The sequence below is a fragment of the Arvicola amphibius genome, chromosome 9, assembly GCF_903992535.2.
Source record: "Arvicola amphibius chromosome 9, mArvAmp1.2, whole genome shotgun sequence".
Taxonomy (NCBI): Eukaryota; Metazoa; Chordata; class Mammalia; order Rodentia; family Cricetidae; genus Arvicola; species Arvicola amphibius.
The window spans coordinates 56,233,769-56,253,111 of NC_052055.2; the positions used below are offsets into that span (position 1 = coordinate 56,233,769).

Consider the following 19,343-nt stretch of genomic DNA (forward strand, 5'->3'; position numbering starts at 1 on the left):
GCACTGGCCCCCCCTCTTTTTGTCAGGGGTCCTCAGATGAAGATCCCCAGCCTCCCCATATTAGGTTGCCCTAGACTGTGAAGAACCCACGACTCACAGTTTCTCAAGGCTCCCAAAGTTTGCTTGTACAAGGTCCACACCCACTTTCTCCACCCTAACCAACAGGCTTTCTCCAGCCAAGGGAGGCTGTCCCTAGAAGACTCAAAATGTGCAGGGCAGGCCCTCCTGCTACCCTGGCCAGAGACCCCATGCTGGGCCCCCCACACTGGCACCAAGGAGCCCTCAGGGCTGAGCCCACCCTGCCATCAGAGGCCACAGGAATGTCCATGTGGGCCAGCCAGGGCCTGCTTGGTGACTATCCTCTCCCTCCCCCACAGCTGACTCCCCCTCTGTCTCTCCCTGACTCTGCTTCTGTTTGACTATGTGATTTGGTTTCTCTCCCATCCTGGATTTTCTGTGGAGCTCTGTGTCCACGGTCCATCCCAGCCATCTTCCTGTGGGGTGGCCAGGGATTCTGATCCAGGCCCTTGGCCTGCGTCCCTGCTGGCTCATTAAGTCTGCCCCTTAGAAGTGACTGAGGAGAAGGTTTCCTCAGACAACCCCAAAGCCCAGTGCTGCGATGAAGAGCAAGGTAAAGAGGGAAGAGGAAGCCGATAAACCTGAGGGAGGAGGATGGAGAGCAGAGGAAGCTGAGGGGAAGTTTTACGCTGTTAGCTGCATGAAGAGCCACTGGGCCAGGTGGGGGTTGCCTGAGGCCTTACAGAATGAGAGTAGACAAGGAAGTTGCGTTCTGGGGAAAGACAGGGTCTTGGGTAAATACCTGTGGTTTGAGGCCTAGATTCTGACAATCAGTTCTCCCTGGTGTCTAACCTCAATCTCGTCTACCTTTTCCCTCACATACTCCAAGTGCAAGCACTTCGTTTCACAAGCAACCCCACAAAGTGCTTGCAGAGGGCCCAGAGTCTTTCTCCTGGCCTGGGAAGTCACCAGTGTCCCCTGTATCACCACCAGGGACCAAGCTGTGGGCAGAGACAGCTCGAGCCATGCAGACAATCTTCCTTTCACATGCTCATTTATGATTCTCTTCCCGCCTCTCCACCCCTTCCCCACCAGCTGCTTAAAATATTTCTCAAATAGAAAAATCTAACCGCAGCTGGAAACAAACCCCAAAGTTGGTCTGGAACGTGGGAGCTGGCAAGGCAAGCTTTAGCTGGCTGTGGGAAGAAGGGCCTCTGCCTTGGAGACAGGCCTCCTGCAGGGCTGTGCAGGTGGTACCCAGGCCAGAGAGGGCAAATGACCCATCTCCAGTTCCACAAACAGCCAGCAGAGACGCCATGCCACAGGTCCTGTACCAGGCTGCAGAGGACACATAAAAAGAGTAATGGGCATAACAAGGACGTTAGGACTTAGCTGCAGACTCTTTTCTAGACAGCTGGCATTAGGGCGTGTTCACAACCCAGGAGACCTTGGCCTAAGCATTTCTAAATATAATGGTTCATTTTAAGTCTTAGAGTGGTAGAGACAGGCAAATCCTCAGAGCTCACTGGCCAGCCAATCCAGCCAATCAGTGAGCTACAGGGTCAATGAAGTCCTTAGAAATAAATACAGTGTGGTAGAGAAGGATACCAATATTGACCTCTGTCACTCACAGTTCACACCTACTCGTGTGCTTGGACACTGACACATACAAGGAAATAACAAAACCTTATCTACGGCTGGTTGGATGCTCACACCCACTGGACTTGAGGATCAACCACATCTGAAACAAAGTTCTTGTTAGCAATACAGTATAACAATTACTTATATTGCACTATATATTATATACAGTCTAGAGATAGTAACAAGTATGCATAGGATACACGTGGGCTATATGCAATGACCATACCATTTTACACAAAGGACACGAGCATCCTCGGGGTTTGCTGCCTGCAATCTTGACACCAACCCTGAGCATGCTGAGGGCCTATTGTACAAGCAGCCTGAGATCTCAGGGTAAAATGATCCCCAGGGAAGGTCTGTACCAGGCTTTCTTTTGGGCCATCAACCAGCTCCCAAATCATGACATGGACACCCCTTTTTTTGTTTGTTTGTTGTTTGTTGTTTTCCAAAACAGGGTTTCTCTGTAGCTTTGGAGCCTGTCCTGGAACTAGTTCTTGTAGACCAGGTTTGTTTTGAACTCATAGAGATCCATCTGCCTCTGCCTCCTGAGTGCTGGGATTAAAGACGTGCACCACCACCACCTGGCTTGACATGGAGACTTCTTATTAGTTTTGAATGCTCAGCCTAGCTTAGGCTCGTTTCTGGCTAATTGTTTTTAACTTAAACTAACCTATTTCCCTTTACCTATCTTCTGTATCTGGGCTTTTTACCTTTCTTCTGTATAGCTTTCACTGCTTCTCTATGGCTGGCTGGTGACTGCCTGACTTCTTGTACTGGGTAAGTCTCTCATTCTCTCTTCTTCTTCTTGTTCTTCCTTCCAACCCTAGATTTCTCCTTCTACTTATTCTCTCTGCCTACCAGCCTTGCCTATCCTTTCTTCTGCCTAGCTATTGGCCATTCAGCTCTTATTAGACCAATCAGCTGCCTAAGGCAGGCAAGGTGAAACAAATGCAAGACATTTTACGTAATTAAACACACATCCTTGCATCGTTAAACAATTGCAGCATAAACAAAAGTAACGCCCCTTTACACAGTTAAAGTCATATTCTGCAGCATAAACAAATTTAACACATCTTTGCCCAATTAAAATAATATTCCACAATAAGGGTCAGTGTCTTTCCCTAGGTCTTCGTGGAGAAAATAACAGCTGCATCTGGCCGCACAGTGAGTCTTCTGAGCTCTACCCACAGGCAGATTTAGAGAGATGAAGCGGAGACAGGACCCAAAGGGCATCTTCCAATGTAAGGTGTCAAGCAATAGGAGCGCCATCCTCACAACGCCCCAGGGCCCATAAAGGATGCTGCTCCTAGGAAGATGTCCAGGTGAGTGGAGCCCAGTCATGGCAGTGCAGCCCCTGGGATTTGTACCCCCTTTCTCTGGTGTCCTGGCCTTAAGCCTCAACTTGTCTTGTTTGGGATGGTTGGGCCAGCAGGATAGCCACACAGCTCTAAACCTCAGGACTCAGGAGAGAGTGTCCTGGGCCAGGAGCTAGAGTCCACCCCCAACCCTGCAAGTATTCCTCTTCTGTCCCCCATGACCTTTCTCGAGGTCTCTAGCACCTCTGGACACATACCCTTTTAGATCTGAAACCTCCAGGAACTCTGGATGGGCAGTGTCCTGAGATGCCTGAGAGCCAGCCGCAAGTGCTCTACCTGATGGATACCCAAGACTAACCCCAAAATTGTGGCAGAACTGTCAGGATGCTAGCCTGGCTGACTTGTGGGTGCCTTAGATGTGGGTTTCTATGGACCTGTTGGTGGACAATCAACATAGTGAAAATAGCTGGCCTTTCTTTCATGCCACTGTTCGAGAAGCTTTTGTGAATTAATTTTTTATGGTTTCAACAATTATCCCCAAGAGGATACCAAGGGATGGAAAGGGTTAAGGACAGTGAGGGTCATGCAGCTGGTGGCTTGCTGGGGCCAGCACTCACATCTAGGTCTCCAGGTTCGGGAGCCTGCACTTTTGAAGCTGGCAGAGTTCTGTCTGCTGCCTTTGTTGTTGTTGTTGTTGTTGTTGTTGCTTTGTTTTGTTTTCCAAGACAGGGTTTCCCAGTAGCTATGGAGCCAGTCCTATTTGGTTTTGGGGGGTTTTGTTTCATTTTTTTGAGACAGGGTTTCTCTGTATAGCTGACCTGGAACTCGCTCTGTAGACCAGGCTGGCCTTGAACTCACAGAGATCCACCTGCCTCTTCCCAAATGCGGGCTTAAAGGTGTGCGCCATAACTGCCAGGCTGTCTGTTGCATTTTGAGTGAGGTGCCTGGAGGGCAAGGATGTGTCCTGTTCCTCACTGTGTCCCAGGGCCTCACCTAAGGCTGGTTCTCAGAATGAGAGCCAGAGCTCAGGCCCCTGGCAGACAGAGTTGGCCCTGACTAGTTCAAGGTAGAAGGTGTAAGTGGTAGGGGTGGATTTATAGAACTCCGTGCGAATAACCTCCCCATGGCTCATGACATCATGGGTAAAGGAATTCGAGCCCTTTTCCAGTTCTGGATCGACTAGACCCCAGCAGTAGCCTCCAGCTGCAAGAATCAACCTGTTTCAAGGTAGACTTGCCAGCGGCACCAAAATCCCTTCCTGCCCCACTGTGCCAGACAGATGAAGCCAGCCCGCGACCTGCAGCTGCAGGCGAGTCTGTGTTGTGTGCTTCCTCTCTCTGACTACGCTGCTTCCTTTCTGTGGAGGGGTACACTGCCAATCTTCTTGAGGATTTTGTGGGAGTCTCAAGGTGCAGTCTACTAGCCTCCTGCGCCCCCTGGTGGAAGGAACAAGGAACTATGGGTCCTCTTCTTTGCAGTCTTGACTCCCTTCTGCCTTCAGTCCCATCTCTTTTTACTTCCATTCAGTTACCCTTGATTCACTTCCTGTTCAGTGGCTTCCGAGAACACAAATGCGTTGGGGATACTGTGTGTAAGCGTGACACTGTCCATGTTCCAAGATTCTCTCTCTTACACGCACACACATGCATACACACACAATCACACACACACACACACACACACACACACACACACACACACATGCACTGACTTATTCATTTCTATTCTTTACCATGCTCTTCAGAAGATTCGAGTGCCATCATCCTAGGCCTTAAAGACACACAGCCTGGCTGACTAACAGGATGCCACAGGAGCTGGAGTTCCTAGAGGGCCAGGACCCAACATGGACTGACCAGATGTCACAACAGCAACCTGGACGGGGAAAGTTCAGTGTGCCCTAGGCTAAACAAGAGGGGTCTTTCTGTGGCCTGCCTCCTGGGGTCAAAAAAAAAGCCCAGAATTTGAGTGACCTTGGGAAAGGAGAGTTGACCTCAAATAATCAAGGAGTTTTCAACTCCAGGCTACACTTGGGGGTGGTTCTGAATTGGACTTCTGGGTTCCCGAGGTTGGGGAGGGATTTCTAACACCCCTTGCAGCTAGGATACTCATGAGACACCCTTGAGCAATGTGACAGCATTTGCAAGTGGGGCCTCCTTCTTAGTGCTACCAGCAGCGGCTGCTGAATCTGGCAGCAGACTGAGGGAGCTTGGCTTGGGTGGGGGCTTGGATGTGTTATCAGTTCCTTGACAGCGTTCCTTCCTTTCCTACCACCGCAGCTGGGGCCGTCAGCTTCCCTGTTCCCCAGCTGCTTCCCACCCCAGAGTTCTTAAGTACAAAGGATTCTCTCCTTTCTTCACGCACACTCTCCCTCCCTTCCTTGCCTTAAAGAACTACCCTTGGCCTTCACTATGGAGACACATGAGCCCAGGCCTCAGAGACCTCTGGTTCATGTGAGAAAAATGACAGCACAAACAATGTCAAAGGACTTACATGCCCCTTCAGTCTGTGTGTGCCACAGTGGCTTCAGCAGAGGGGCTAAGGCTGCCGAGTAGGCAGGCCCCTTTGTAAGGCCCACCAGCAAGGAAGCAGCGGGCCTATTGTTTTCTCTGACTGTCTTTAATCTTCCACAGATTTCCCATCTATGGATAAACAAGAGGGGCAGAACGAAGTACCCTGAAGGACGCTTCCATCAGTGCAGGGGAACATTAACTGCTCAGAACTCTGCAGCATCCTGCTTGAGTAGTGGCGGTGGGGGAGGTGGAGGGGGGGTCAGGGCTGCGCCTTCCCTCTTCTAGGCCCTCCAGAAAGAGCAGCATTACGGGCTCTTGCTATCCTCAGTCTGTAGAGCTAGGTCCCATCATGGTTGTGGAGAAACTGGGAAGGCTGGGAGCTCGGAGATGCTCGGGTGGCCCCACTCAGCCCTGGCCACCCGAGAGCCCCAGTGAGCTCACGTCTACAGCTACTCTGCTACTTGTAAATCGATCAGATGGTGAGACAAATCTGGAAGCTAGACACAGGTGAGAAGCGATGGCTGTCTCCTCAGGAATGTGCTGGCCAATTACGACTTCCACAGAGGGCTCAAGAAGATACAGGGACTACTCCCTCAGGCCACGCTGGACAGCCTCCAGGCTGGGGAGTTGTGCAAGGATTTACTGAGGGCCTACTGCACACCTGGATTCCAGGTGTGAGTTACCATCGACCCAGGTGTGTGGTCCGTCTGTCCAAGCCACACTTTTAGGAGCAGACAATCAAAGAGCCTCAGGCTTCTACTGGTGATTCCCCAAGCTACCTTTTTAGCTCACTAATCCAAGCCCTGCCTCTTCCTGACCATAGGTTTTCTGCTCTCAGCCTTTCTCCCCCACTGTGGAGCAGCCCCGGGTCTCAGTGTCCTAGGTTCTTCTTCCTCTCTAGCTGGCAGGTCCAGTTGCTACCGTCTGCTTCTCCCTGTTCTCGCCATTATGCCCGTCCACGGTGTGGACTATCAGGTTTATCTGCAAGTTAGCACCAGCAGGGTGTCCAGTAGAGGCTACATATGGGGACACCTTTGTGAGGATGGGCTTCTTAGAGGTACCATTTGATCTCTTGGTAGAGAACAGGGTCATTCTACAGTGAATTACTTACCAGAGTCTTCATGTAGGAAAGCCTAGGCCAGGCAGGCCTGGATTCCTCTCTCTTGAAGGGCAGGTGTTCTGAGAGCGGAAGCTGGCAGAGCTTAGGAACTATGTGGCCTACACTGTGTGGCTAAGGCAGTCTGTACATACCCAGTCTTTGGCTGGGTATGGTGGCACATATCTTTAACCCCAGCACTAGGGAGGCAGAGGCAGGAGGATCTCTGAGTTTGAGGCCAGTCTGGTCTACAGAGCAAGTTCCAGGATAGCCAGAGGTACACAGAGAAACCCTGTCTGGAAAAAGAAAACAGCAAACAAAACAGAATAGAACAAAACAAACGAACAAAAAACCTGAAAACCAAAACCAGCCATCCAAACAAACCAAGACTTTGCTCTTTATTTGCAAAGTTTCTGCATTTGTTAGGATTCCATCCCACTGTGAAGACATGAAGATCCAGTAGCCAGGTATTCTTTCAGGGACTAGACTTCTTTTATCCTTCTGACACTCCTCATGCCCTCATGATCACAATACGGCTGCTCTAATCTCTAATATCAAGCTCCAAGTGCAAGTAGAAACTGTCAAAGGATCCCTTGAGTCTCCACCTCCTTTAAGGGTGTTTCCTAAATTCTACGCTCTTACCCCTCCCTGGCCAGAACAGCAATACATGATCAGCCAACTGCAAATGGGAACCGAGCAGTATATTTTTAGCTGAGTGTTTATTTCTCCAACATCATCCAACTTACTGAAGTAAGAAATATATAGTGGCATACAAATTTCAAAGAAAGAGCTGTGTAAAGACATTTCAGGGAATGGCTGAGGACCAAAGGTGGAAGTGGGGTGGTGGCTATTGTTTTCACACTACAGGCTCATGCTAACAGTGGTCAACCGATAAGGTCTAGACAGTTACAGGAACTGCCCACAATTCCCGCAGTGACATAAGGAGGTGTGGGAGACGGAGTCTCTCATTCATCCAGTTCTAGGCTATCAAAACAAGTCTTTTCTTTCTATGTTTTGCTTTAAAAAGGGTGTCACTTTACTGCGTGGCCTCAAGCTCTGGCAAGCTAGTCTTGAACTTGTGGCGATCCTGCCTCATCTTTAGCCCTCTTCACCTGTTTCATTCGTTGCTGTGGCACTTGAGCTTGAGCTTTGGGAAGCTCTCTCGAACCCTTTATGTCCATTACACCTTTTCCCCCACCCTTTTTTTTTTTTTTTTTTTTTTGTGGATGGTAGTCCTGAAATAGGGCCAGCTTGCAATCCTGAGCTTTGGGCTTCGTTCCCGTGACTAGCTAGCGAGACTCTGGTGGAAGCTTCCTCTAGTCAGGTCTGGTGCCCCTGTCACAATGGGTCTGCATATGCTCCAAGGCACTCAGATCATCGCCAGAACCGGAACGGAACCTAGGGCAGGATCTGGGTGCTGGGTTTCTTTACTCTCCGAGTCCCTGTGCTGTGGGAATGGCTTTGGCCACAGGAGACGCAGTCCTCCGCCTGCACAGAAGCGCTCGGATCCGGAAGCTCTAGCAAGCCTTCCCTAGCGTTTCTTGGGTGCCGAGGAGCATCGCCCCTCCCCCGCCCGCCCACGAGCGACTCCACTGCTCTCTGCCGCTATCTACCGGCAGCTAGGTGCATTGCAGCTGCGCGGCAGTAGGGGGGCGCACCAGAGCTCAGAGCGCAGGCGCAAGCGCTCGCCAGCGTCCTCTAGCCACCAGCTTTGCCATTGTGCGCCTGCGCACAGGGAGGCGTGCGGAAGAGTCGCTGGAGCGGGCAGGTGGAGGGAGGATTGGTCCCGACAGTAACTGCCCGGAGTTGGTGCGCCTCAGGTCCGGGGGCGCCCGCGTTCCCCCGGCCCGGGAGACGTGAACGCGTTCGGAACGTGGCTTTTTGCGGGGGTCGTGACCTGAGCCTGCCTCCTCAGCTGGGAGTGGACGAGAGGGATCGCTGGGGCCTTTTATTAATTTGGTGCCTGTTGTTTGTTTATCCGGAATGCAGCCTGTTCGCCCTTAAGAGTTTGCTAACAGGGTGGAAGACAGCGAGGCTGGACCACGGAGGAGCTGGGTTTCCCAGGCAGTAAGGGGTGGCCTGATCCAGCGAGGGCCGGTCCCAGTTCCTAGCTACCTGCGAGGGAGGAGGGTGGACGGCACTGGACACTTGCGAAATGAGGGCCGCAGTAGGAATTACAGGGCACATTTAGAATAGCAACTTGTCACTTAGTATTTTACATTTCTTGTAGAAGTGATTTTTTTTTCCTATAGTGGCCGGGTATAGACACTAACACACGCTCATTTACTGCTCCCCCTCCCCATGTAGGAAATGACACATGGGGTCTCAGCATTCCTCCTCTGCCCGTACATTTTGTCAACGAAAGAAGGATGGCAATCCGGAGGACTTGCAGGCTGAGAGAGAGCAGGAGGAAGCCATCGCTCAGTTCCCCTATGTGGAATTCACTGGGAGAAATAGCATCACCTGTCACACCTGCCAAGGAGCGGGCTACGTCCCAGCAGGTGAGACCTGTCAACTATCCTGGAGAGCTCTGGTGTCTGCTTCGGCCAGCCCTCCCTCTATAGTCACAAGACTGCCCTGAATTGTCGCCAGCCAGCCCGACTGACCTGATACTCTTGGGCAGATTGCAGGCTTCTCTTGATCATATGTTTGGAACATTCGTCACTTCTACTATATAATTACTTCCTTCGTTTCTTTTCCGGTAACTGTGATAAAATGCCCTAACGGAGCAGTTTAGGGGAGGGTTTTTTTCTGCTTCACAGCTCCATCACTGAGGGGAAGTCAGGACTGCGGAATTTAAGATTGCCGATCACATTGTAGTCATAGGAAGCCGAGAACAAGGAATGCTTGTACTCGGTTTCCCCCTTTTCATCCAGTGGAAGATCCAGCCTATGAAACGGGTGCCACCCACATTTAAGGAGGGTCCTTTCAATTTCAGTAACCCCGTTAAGAAAATCGCTCACAGATGTGCCTGCTGGCCAACCTGATCTAATCTAGGCAGTGCCTCACTGAGACTTCCCAGGTTCCTAACACAGATCGACACTACCATCCTGGTCCCTTTCTGGTTTCAAACATTTGCTTCTCTGCTGTGGGATTAGTTGACAAGGCTGATTTTCTATTGCTCTTGTTCATAAGGAGTGGCACAGCATTGTGGAGGAACAGTTCTGGAAGCTTCTTTACAAAAAAAGGCATGGGTCGCTCAGTAGCCTGAGGTCAACAGAATACCAGGAGGTAGGGAGAGAGGACAGGCTCAGGAGTGGAGCCTGGGTTATCTCTAGGAACAGCTATTACTAAATTGACCCAAGGGTTGGGAGTCCCAGCGTTAGAGCTATTAAGAACCTTGGAAGCCGTGTACTCCAGAGCACCAAGTGAAAAGTGAAGAAACGGCGGTTTAGGACATTCTGTGACTGCCGAAGACAGTACACGTAAGGCCAGATTACGATCCAGGTCTCCCGACATCAGTGCCACAGCCCTGACAACACTGATTAAAGTGTTATAATTTGTACCGTTCCCTATAGGTTTATGTTTATTTTTCCCCAGCATTCTTTTCTTTTTCCTTTTTTTTTTTTATTTCTACATTTATCATTTTCTTGTTCCTGCCATCAAAAATGTACTTTTTAGTGTCTGGTCCCAGACAAGCCTTTGCTGTGACCGTTTGAAACATATGTGAAGGAAGGGCTTCCAATATGTGGGCTTTACAGAACATGTCTTTGCTGCTTTTCTAGAGCAACTCAGTGAGTTGGTGGCTTTGATCCCCCACAGTGACCAGAGGCTGCGTCCTCAGAGAACGTGAGTTGACCTGCTCTCGTCCCCTAGCACCTCTTTCTGTCCCCGACTCCTTTTTAGGAAAGGCTACCAGCTAACTATTTCAAAAATATGTCTGTCCTTGTATCATCTACTTGTTTACTGTCACTACTTACGTGTGTGCATGCGCATCATGCTGGGACTTGAATCCAGACTGGCTTGCTAGACAAGCAATCTTCCTCTGCGCTGTACCCTAGTGGCCCCCTCCCCATCCCCGTTTCCTTTGGTGCTTTTGCTTAAGTGAACTGTCCCTGTCTCTGTTACAGTCTGGGGAAAAAAATGTGAGTCTAGAAATATGTTGAGGGTCAGATGGAAGGATAGGATTGGAAGGAATCGGGGAAGCAGGGTGTCCTGGGAGATGAGCAGATGCTTTAGGAAGTAAAAAGACCTGTTCCTCTTCTCAGAGTAAACAGTGTTGAAATGGGTTAAAAGTCTTCTCCTGCAACCTTCTTTCTTGCCTAGTGAGTGGTTCTGGGCTCTTTGCGCTTCCCCTTCACCCCCTCTGTTTTGCATTAATTATGACCGTTTCGAGTTTGATATCCAACTGTCCAACGTTGCCCTGTGCTGTCATTTACAGTAAACAGTATGTCCTCCTGTCGGTCCTGCTCTGTCTCCTGGCATCTGGCTTGGTCTCTTTCTTCCTGTTCCCACATTCCGTCCTCGTGGATGATAATGGCATCAAAGTGGTGAAAGTCACATTTAATAAGCAGGACTCCCTGGTAGTGCTCGATGTCACGGTAAGATGTAGGGCCTCACTTCCTGGGTTGTGCATTTGCCAGCCTCGAGACCAGGAAGCTTAACATTCATCTCCTCTCTTGCCCCTTCCAGGCCACCCTGAAAATCAGAAACTCCAACTTCTACTCCGTGGCAGTGACCAACCTGTTCAGCCAGGTTCAGTACATGAAAGCCGTGGTTGGCACATACATGACCACTAACGTCTCAGTCATTCCCCCTCGGAGTGAGCACCTGGTATGTTGTTCTTGAAGGGCCTCAGCTCACATACCAAGGAGGAGAGAGTAGGTGCTGTGGGAACACTGTGAGAATGCTGGGCTCCTTTTCCTCTCCTCTCGTTTCCACCTGAGGAAGGCCTGGTAGGACCTAGAATGATGAACAGCTGGAAAGAGAGAGAAACAGCTAGCATTTAAGTACGTGGGCAGTAAAGTAATTGATGAGAGAGAGGCAGTTACCAAGTCAAGAAGAGGTGGAATTACAGCCAGAAGCCCAGAGGATTGGAAAGGGATGGGTTCGGAAGTACTTCCTCGGGCTCCCTGTCTAGGGAACGTGCTTTGGATGTGATGGGAGAATGGTCCAGTGTCTGTAGGTCGCTAGCAGTAATGCTGTGATGTCAAGCTTGCTTATCCCAGACTGATGCCAGGTCTTGTCTCATTTTCCAGGTGAATTTTACAGTGAAGGCTGAGGTGGGAGGACCATCTTCGTACTTGTAGTAAGGACAGAGTTCTCTACTGTGCTGTCTGCCTGGAGGGATGCGGAGTCATCCTTGGTTGGCTGTTTCCCTGGCTTTGCCTTAAGCCCCAGTTTTGGCCTGAGCTCCGGCTTTCTGGAGAGCTTGGGGGAGGAGGTATCAGTTGATGTGTGACTGAAGTGCTAGGATTTCTAAAGAGAAATATGAGCAACTCTAGCACTTAAATACGCCATGGCTTCGGAAAACAAAGAGCACGGTCTGGGACATCGAGAGTGACACTTTGAGGGTCTCAGAAGTAGTGTTCCTTGGCAGTATTTCGGTTTGAAGGGGAAGCGAGGGAAGAGAAGGTACCCCAGATGGTTTGACAGTGTCACTCCACACTGTCCCGCTGGCTCTCCTGGGAGATTGGGTTGCTCCTGGTTGACTGTTCCCAGCCAAGTGACCGTGTCCGTGTTTGTGGTTGTAGCTTCTTCTGCACGGTACCTGCCATCCTGGTGCACAACATCATGATCTTCATGAGGTATGTCCCCTTTCCTCTCTCCTGCTGGCTTGGTGTCACCAAGCCTCCCGAGAACTTCCAGCACTCTCTAGAAACACGTGGCTAAGAGAGCCGTCACCTGCCTTGCAGCACAGACCCAGCAGACGCTTGATGCCATCTAGAGGTAGAGTCCAGAACCCCCGCACAGGTTGCCAGGTTCCTGGCCAATAGTTAAACATAATGTGCTGGGGGCTGGAGAGACGGCTCAGCTGTCAAGAGCTCTAGCTGCTCTTCCAAAGGATCCAGGTTTGATTCCCAGGGTCCATCCACATGGCGGCTCACCACTGTCTGTGTCTCCAGTTTCAGGGGATCCAATATGCTCTTCTAGCCTCTGTGGGCACCACACATACATGTAGTGCATAGACATACATGTAGGCAAAACACCTATATACATAAAATAAGAAGTTTTTTAAAAATTATAAAATAAATGTTTCCTGAAATGAGGTCTGGTTTAACTAAGTGTGTGGTCCCGTCAGAATCCTCAAGAGTAAAGAACAGATCAGCTTTCTCAAAGTGTGAGTATTAAGTATTTGACCAGTTTCCTCTCTGGTGACAGAGTTACCAGTCTTGAAACTATGTCTGTTAAATGTAAAGGTGACAGACTTCTGAAATCTGAGGATTTAGTGAGGTTTCTCAGCTTTGGCACAGTTGACATTTGGGCCGGGGAGTTCTTGGTTATCCGTGACTGTGGGTGCTTAGCAGTGACATCCCTGTCTCTGTGTGCTGCTGGGAGCACCCCCTCCACCTCACTCAGCTGTAACTACCCAGAGATACCCAGATATTGCCAAAAGCTCCGTGGGGTAAAATCATCCCTGGTTAATAGCTGCCCATCCGGAAAGTGACCTCGTGACACAGCATTTTTGGATGTAGGTCCGCTGGCCTTCTCGTTACATAACCATGGAGATAGTGCCTGGGACCCAGATGCTTATTATCCCTTCGACTTGGAAGAAAAGAAGTTTTTCCTGTGTAGTCAGTCTCTTCGTGGTTTTCTTCTTGCTAGGACTTCTGTGCAGATTTCATACATTGGCCACACGTCCCAGAGCGCCGTGGAAACACAGCATTATGTGGACTGCGGAGCGAATTCCACGGTCGTTTAGAACCTGCCGTTGGTTCTTCTGTGGCTGCGCCTGTAGAAGGAAGCTAACATCTGTCCTCACAGCCCAGCGTCTGTCCGTGTTTGACCCTGCATGGTGTCAGCGGAGGGAGCGGTTCTCTTGACCCACAAAAGCATCCTCCCGCACTTAGGGGAGAGCCGTCTTCACAGCAGCACCGTGTGCTTCTCTTGGAATCAGCAAAAATCACTGCCCAGTGCCTAGTCTGTGCCTAGCAAATGACACTCAATCACAGTTTGAAAATTGAATACAGATATTTTTGACTGTTACTGAGTCTTTATAAGTTGGGATGAGCCAGGGTTTTAGCTTTTCAGACCAGAGTGCCATGAAGGTGGGGTGTTGGTGCAGCTGTAGATATATGGATGTCCCCTGCTGTGCACAGAAGCACCAGCAAGAGGGGCGTCCAGAGGACCTGCAAGGAGCCCTTAGTGGCTGCATTTATTTCCGTCTGCTCCCCAATGCCCAGGGGCTTTGCAGAAAGGTTTTAGTGGTTCCCTCCCTTTTTTTCTGACAAATTTTTATGTCCCCACCCCCACCATGGTTTATTTTAGGGATTGATGTACCTTTGATCCACTGGCTGGACATGGATTGGGGATTTGATAGAAAAATAAACCATGCTTTTAATTGATGTGCACTGTCTCTGATTGCCTGTGTGCCTTTGCAGGTTCCCAGGAGAGAAACTTGGAAGAGTTGTTTCCTAAGGGGACACCACAGGGTTTGCTGAGGGCAGGAAAGAGAAGGTGAGGTGTCAACTGTGTGTCCTCCTTGGCCCCAGGAGTGCCTTCAGAGCAACTTCTGTGTGCAGAGGGGCAGGTTGCACTTCCAGATCAGAGCACACAGCGCCCTCTGGAGGTTGGAAATGACAGGCAGTGATGCCTGAGGAATGAGCCTAGTATGAAGACCTGGTTTGAGGTTGGAGCTTTCTCCATCTAGTCCCAGAGGGTAATTGCCTAGAGAGCTTGTGGCAGGAGGTGGCCAGGCCCAAAGCTCAGCTAAGGTGAACTCCAGCCTCCCACTGCAGGCCAGCTAAGCAGCAAAGGGTGACGGGGCTTCATACTAGGTTCTGTCCCCCTTCTCTTGGCTTCATTTTCAGCATTTGCCTAATTACCCTCACCTTTGAATCTTCAGACTACAATAACTAGTTTGCAAATAGCCATGATCTAGTGAACAAATACAGGGTTTAGCCCTGCAATTGTGCTAATTAGGTTGCCAGCATGTCCACGGTGCTGGTGACAGTGACCTAAAGAGCGAGCACACTGTTTTAAAAACTGATGCTCTCAAAATGACGCCCTTAAACAGAATGCACCCCGTGAATAAGAAAATGTCCACGCCATTTCCCTTCCTAGATTGTGTGTGTGTGTCCCTCTGTCTGTCTGTCTGTTCATACGTGCACGCGCGCACGTGTGTGTGTGTGTGTGTGTGTGTGTGTGTAGAGGCCAAAGGATGTCAGGTACCTTCCTCAGCTGCTTTCTACCTATTTTTTGGGACAGGGTTTCTCACTGACTCTGGAAATCATAGTTGCCTAGACTGCCTGACCAGAAAGCCTCAGGGGTCCACCTGTCTCTGCGTCCTGGGTTATAGTGGGTCCGCTCCATTGTGACTGAAGGTCAGAGAGCTTAAGCCTATTCTTGCTCTTCAACGTTATTGACAAGAAGTCTGACTTAGGAGTGGCTACAAACAAGAGATCCTGACCTATGGTGTGGTTACTTGGTGTTTTGGATATTAAAATGACCCATAGAGGTGGATCTATTTCGTCTTGACCAAAGGTCAGAGAATTCAAGCCTATTCCTGTTCCTTCAAGAATATAACAGGAGGTTTGACCCAGGGAGTAACTGCCTAAAAAATGTTTAGTCTAAGGTGTGGTCTTTTCATGTCCTACCTAAACAGAATACCTAGCTGAAGGATATAGTTGCGCGATGCTTCAGGTATCAAAGAGGTAATTGCTCTGTTTGTCCCTTGTGTCATGGTAAAGCAGTCTGTTGCCTTCTCCCCCTGCTTTTGGATTGGGGTATATAAGCGCATGGAGAATAAAAGCAGGCAGATTCAGTATTCACTGGATAGCCCTCCTGATTCTATCCTATGCCTCTGCACTTCTTTTGCCTCTCTGGTCCTCCTACCTGATTTTTCTAATCCACACACCCCTACCCTGGAATGTGCAAACCCCGTCGAGGCTGGACCCTGACAGATGTGGCCCCAATGTGTGGCTATGACCATAGATGAGCACCACCATGCCCAGTTTATACATGGGTGATGTGGACCTCTCATGCTTCAGTCCATCCTTGTGCTTTTGAAGCATGGTCTCATGACTTCATGAAGTGGGACAGGCTGGGTGTGCAGTGGGCCCTGGATCGGCCTGTCTCCTCCAGCACCACTATACCAGGGCTTTATTTTTTTTTTTTATTTTATGTGCATGCGTCTTTTGTCTGCCACCTGTATGCAGTGCCCTGGAGGGTCCCCTATGACTGGTGTTAAAGATGAGCATGAACTGGAACTTGAATCTACGTGGGTCTTTTGGAACTGAGCCATCTCTCTGGCCTGGTGAGGTTTTAATTGTGGGTTCTGGGGGGTTGAAATCTTTGCCCTTGCAGGCCAGCTCAGTCTTCACTGTCCTCTCCCTTAACCTCACACTATTGATGAAGCCATCTGGGGATCCACTACATATGGAAGTCTCCATTTATTATATATCCACACATTCTCCCAAAGTGTTGAGGGCTGCTGTATGCATGGCTTGCAATTTCTGACACATTTTACCAACCACAGAAAGGAATTTCTAACTATCGCAGGCCATTTGCGCTCACCAGGCCCCACATAGGTCACAGGTGATCTCCAGGAGTTATTTTGCCATCCTAGTTACCCCACCAGAGGACCTTCAAGATCTCTGTCAACAATCCGGAAGATTCTGGGGCCAAGTATGTAATCGAGCGTTACAAGAATCTGCCTGCTTGTTAAGAATCAACGAGCCACAGGTTGTTTCCCCCGGGACAGAATAATCTCTCTCTCTCTCTCTCTCTCTCTCTCTCTCTCTCTCTCTCTCTCTCTCTCTCTCTCTCTCTCTCTCTTTACAAATGAAACTCTTCTCTACTTTGAAGATACCATGTTCCTTTGGTTATCTAGGGGGGGAAACTCTCCAGGGAGTGTCTTTCAGGAAGAACTGAGGAACTTAAGTTAGCTCCAAAGTCTTCTAATGGCAGTTGCTTCCAGAGAGAAGAACTGCAAGATGGGAAAATAATCCAATGGAGCCCTGGTCACAGTAGGTCACTCTGCCCAGCCCTGCTGGCTAGGGGATTTATTGGTGCATTATTCTGTCTGGAGAGACCTCCTGCTTTCCCTGGGACATCAGGGATCCAGGACTTAATAATAAGCCCGCTTGTCCTCGCTTACCTCCCTGGGCCAGATGGGGATGCAGAACAAGAGGCCAAGCAGGGCATTTTCACTTGGCTTTTGATCCTCACTCCGCTCCCCACCTAGCCCCTAGCTGCTTCTCTCCACTCCTGGGGAGCAGTTGTATTTATGTCTGAGTTTCCCTGGGCTACAATGACTGACCCAGGTACTCCACAGCTTCCTCTAGAGCTTTAAGCCAGCCATCAGGGTCTGCTGGACATTTTATTCAAAGTGGTCACTGTTGAGGGTAGTGGAGTGAGCTGGGAAGTTCTGATTCTCAACTCAGGGCAGCTCTTCACTGCCACCTGCTGTCGGAAACAAGTTTCACATGTGCCCAGTGGCCGTCACTAGCTTTTCATTGATGGGAATTGCTAATTTTTCCTTATGATACTTCTAATTACATGGGAGGGTATGCATGACATTGGGACTCAAACCCAGGCAGGGGTTTGCATCATGCTAGGGAAACATTCTACCCCTGAGCTACACTCCCAGCACCAATCGTGTGTTTTTAAATGTCAGGTTGTCGTTTTGCTTCCTTGGTTGCCATGAGTTAGCCCTGTACACAAGTTATGTCACAAGTTGAATATTAATGCAAACAATCCCCCCCTAATTCTCTGATTTATTTTTCTTATTTCTCTAAAAGAAAAACTTCCAAAGGGACCAAGATGGGTAAAAGGGTCAGAGACCAGCATGGCTGTGGTGTTTATGAGATGTTTTGAAATTTGTTTCACAAATCCTGCCGTCATGGAATTTATCTCCTGCTCACTGCACCCATGACCACCATCACAGCTTCTAGTGGAGAGGGGAACAGTGTACTCATTGCTGCTGTGCACACCCAAGGCATTAGAAGCAAAGGATGCCCGGCCTGTAGGACAAGGCTTTCCCCTCCTAATCTGGAATTCAGAGATCTGTAGCCGCTTCCAGCGCAGGTCTAGAGAACAGAGAATGGGGACGGAGTGAGGGGGATGGGGACAGAGAACTGTATTTTCCGCTCAACTTGCCCCGGAATCTTACAGACGGATGCAGGTAGCCATCCAGACCGTTTGCATCAGTGGCCCCGGGGGTTTGTTCCCCCTGGCCACCCCACTTTCCACGTCTCCCATCTAGCAGGGCGTAACCACACACACTAAGATCCCAGCGCACCGTAGCTTTGCTCCAGCATGCTGGAGAGATGTGGCCCATGTTTAAGAACAAACTCATCCCTCTGGTTCCCCAAACTTCCCAACAGTGGATCTAAAGTTTGAGTACAGTGTCCCTAGAGTTGTGTGTGCTGAGCTTTGGTCCCCAGGGTGGTGCTCTTGGGTGGAACCTTGAGAAGTAGGGCCTAGTGGAGGTCCTCAAGTCACTAGGTACAGCCTCTCAAAAGGCTCTGTGGGACCTCTTCCCCTCAATCTGCTTCCTGGCTGAAGGCATGAGTAATGGCTTTGATTGTGCCCTGCTATGACACTCTGCCAAAATCAATATGATTACCTGATTTTGTAAACAAACCTAACAAGTGAATCATTTTCTAATCCTATTTTGTATTTTTATCATTTTGAGCCTCAAAACTGTGAAACAAAATGAACCTTGCTTTATTTCTTGGGTACTCTATGTTAATTTGTTTCAGTAGCATGGGGATAACTAATTCAATTTCGTCTCTGGTCTCAGGTCACCCTGGATTCCACAAAGTGCCAAAGTTTACAAAAGAGGTGTGTGTGTGTGTGTGTGTGTGTGTGTTCACCAAACCACACAATGTGGCATCAGCGACCTGGACTGAAAGGTCAGCAGACAATCCTGGGACTATATTTCTGCATGCCTGCAGGATCAAGGATTAACAGAAACAAACAGAAGAACAAAACACAAGTCAATGTGTCCTTTCCAATAATTTTTTGGTTTTTTAATATCAATTGATGTTTTAAAAAATACAGAGGTGTTTGACACAGAATAGCACCATTGTGTAGGACGCACAGTTCCTACGCCCAGCACCTGTGGGGGGTCTTCTGGCTGGGCTGGGGGCAGTCACTCAGGGGGCGTTTGACTCACACCAGTTAGTTCCCTGCCTCTGCCTTGACCTAAAGGTCTTACAGGAAGACAATAAATAAATAGAACACCGAGATTTTATTTTGCAGTCTGCCCAGTTCAGGTCTCTCAGAAAGGGGAAAACAGTCCGAGCTGCGAGGGTCGGATGAATGGATGTCAGGTCAGGTCAACCATTCAGTGCAGATCCTAGAGTGACTGGGGTTGGAAGGTCCTTGGGTCCTTTGGGTTCGCAATGGATTGTGTTGTTTTGGGGTTCAGGGTTTTACAAGAAGCAGACAGGCCCTATGTCCACACCAAACTCCTGATCAGGGCCTCCTATGTCCATGGGTGCAATGTCAACAATGGGAAGGCGTGAGGTCTTCTGTGACCGGTACTCGATGACAGTCTTGCCCCACTTACCGGTGTGTTTCTAGGGAGGAAGGGGGGAGATGTTATTCAGTGGATATCTTGCAACCAAGGCCAGTTGCCCAGTACCCCCAAACCAA

At 49.6% G+C, this 19,343-nt stretch overlaps 2 protein-coding genes across 4 annotated transcripts in view; one reads left to right on the forward strand and one right to left on the reverse strand.

Annotated features, from left to right (window-relative positions):
* The first annotated feature begins 8,293 nt into the window (after positions 1-8,293).
* On the forward strand, positions 8,294-14,086 carry Tmem106c (transmembrane protein 106C). Of its 3 annotated transcripts, none has more exons than XM_038342507.1 (8): positions 8,294-8,401; positions 8,889-9,082; positions 10,307-10,370; positions 10,963-11,122; positions 11,214-11,354; positions 11,780-11,829; positions 12,275-12,328; positions 13,347-14,086. In XM_038342507.1, the coding sequence occupies exons 2-8, from the start codon at positions 8,899-8,901 to the stop codon at positions 13,441-13,443; spliced, it is 750 nt and encodes a 249-aa protein (XP_038198435.1). In that variant the 5' UTR covers positions 8,294-8,401; positions 8,889-8,898; the 3' UTR covers positions 13,444-14,086. The 3 variants fall into 3 exon arrangements, with proteins under 3 accessions (XP_038198435.1, XP_038198433.1, XP_038198434.1); XM_038342505.1 differs by having other exon boundaries at positions 8,313-8,648; XM_038342506.1 differs by having other exon boundaries at positions 8,313-8,540.
* Positions 14,087-19,120: 5,034 nt separating this feature from the next.
* Positions 19,121-19,343, reverse strand: part of Col2a1 (collagen type II alpha 1 chain) — a 28,628-nt gene continuing 28,405 nt past the window's right edge. Inside the window, 1 exon segment of the mRNA XM_038342172.1 lies at positions 19,121-19,267. Within this exon segment, the coding sequence (XP_038198100.1) occupies positions 19,121-19,267 (147 nt within the window).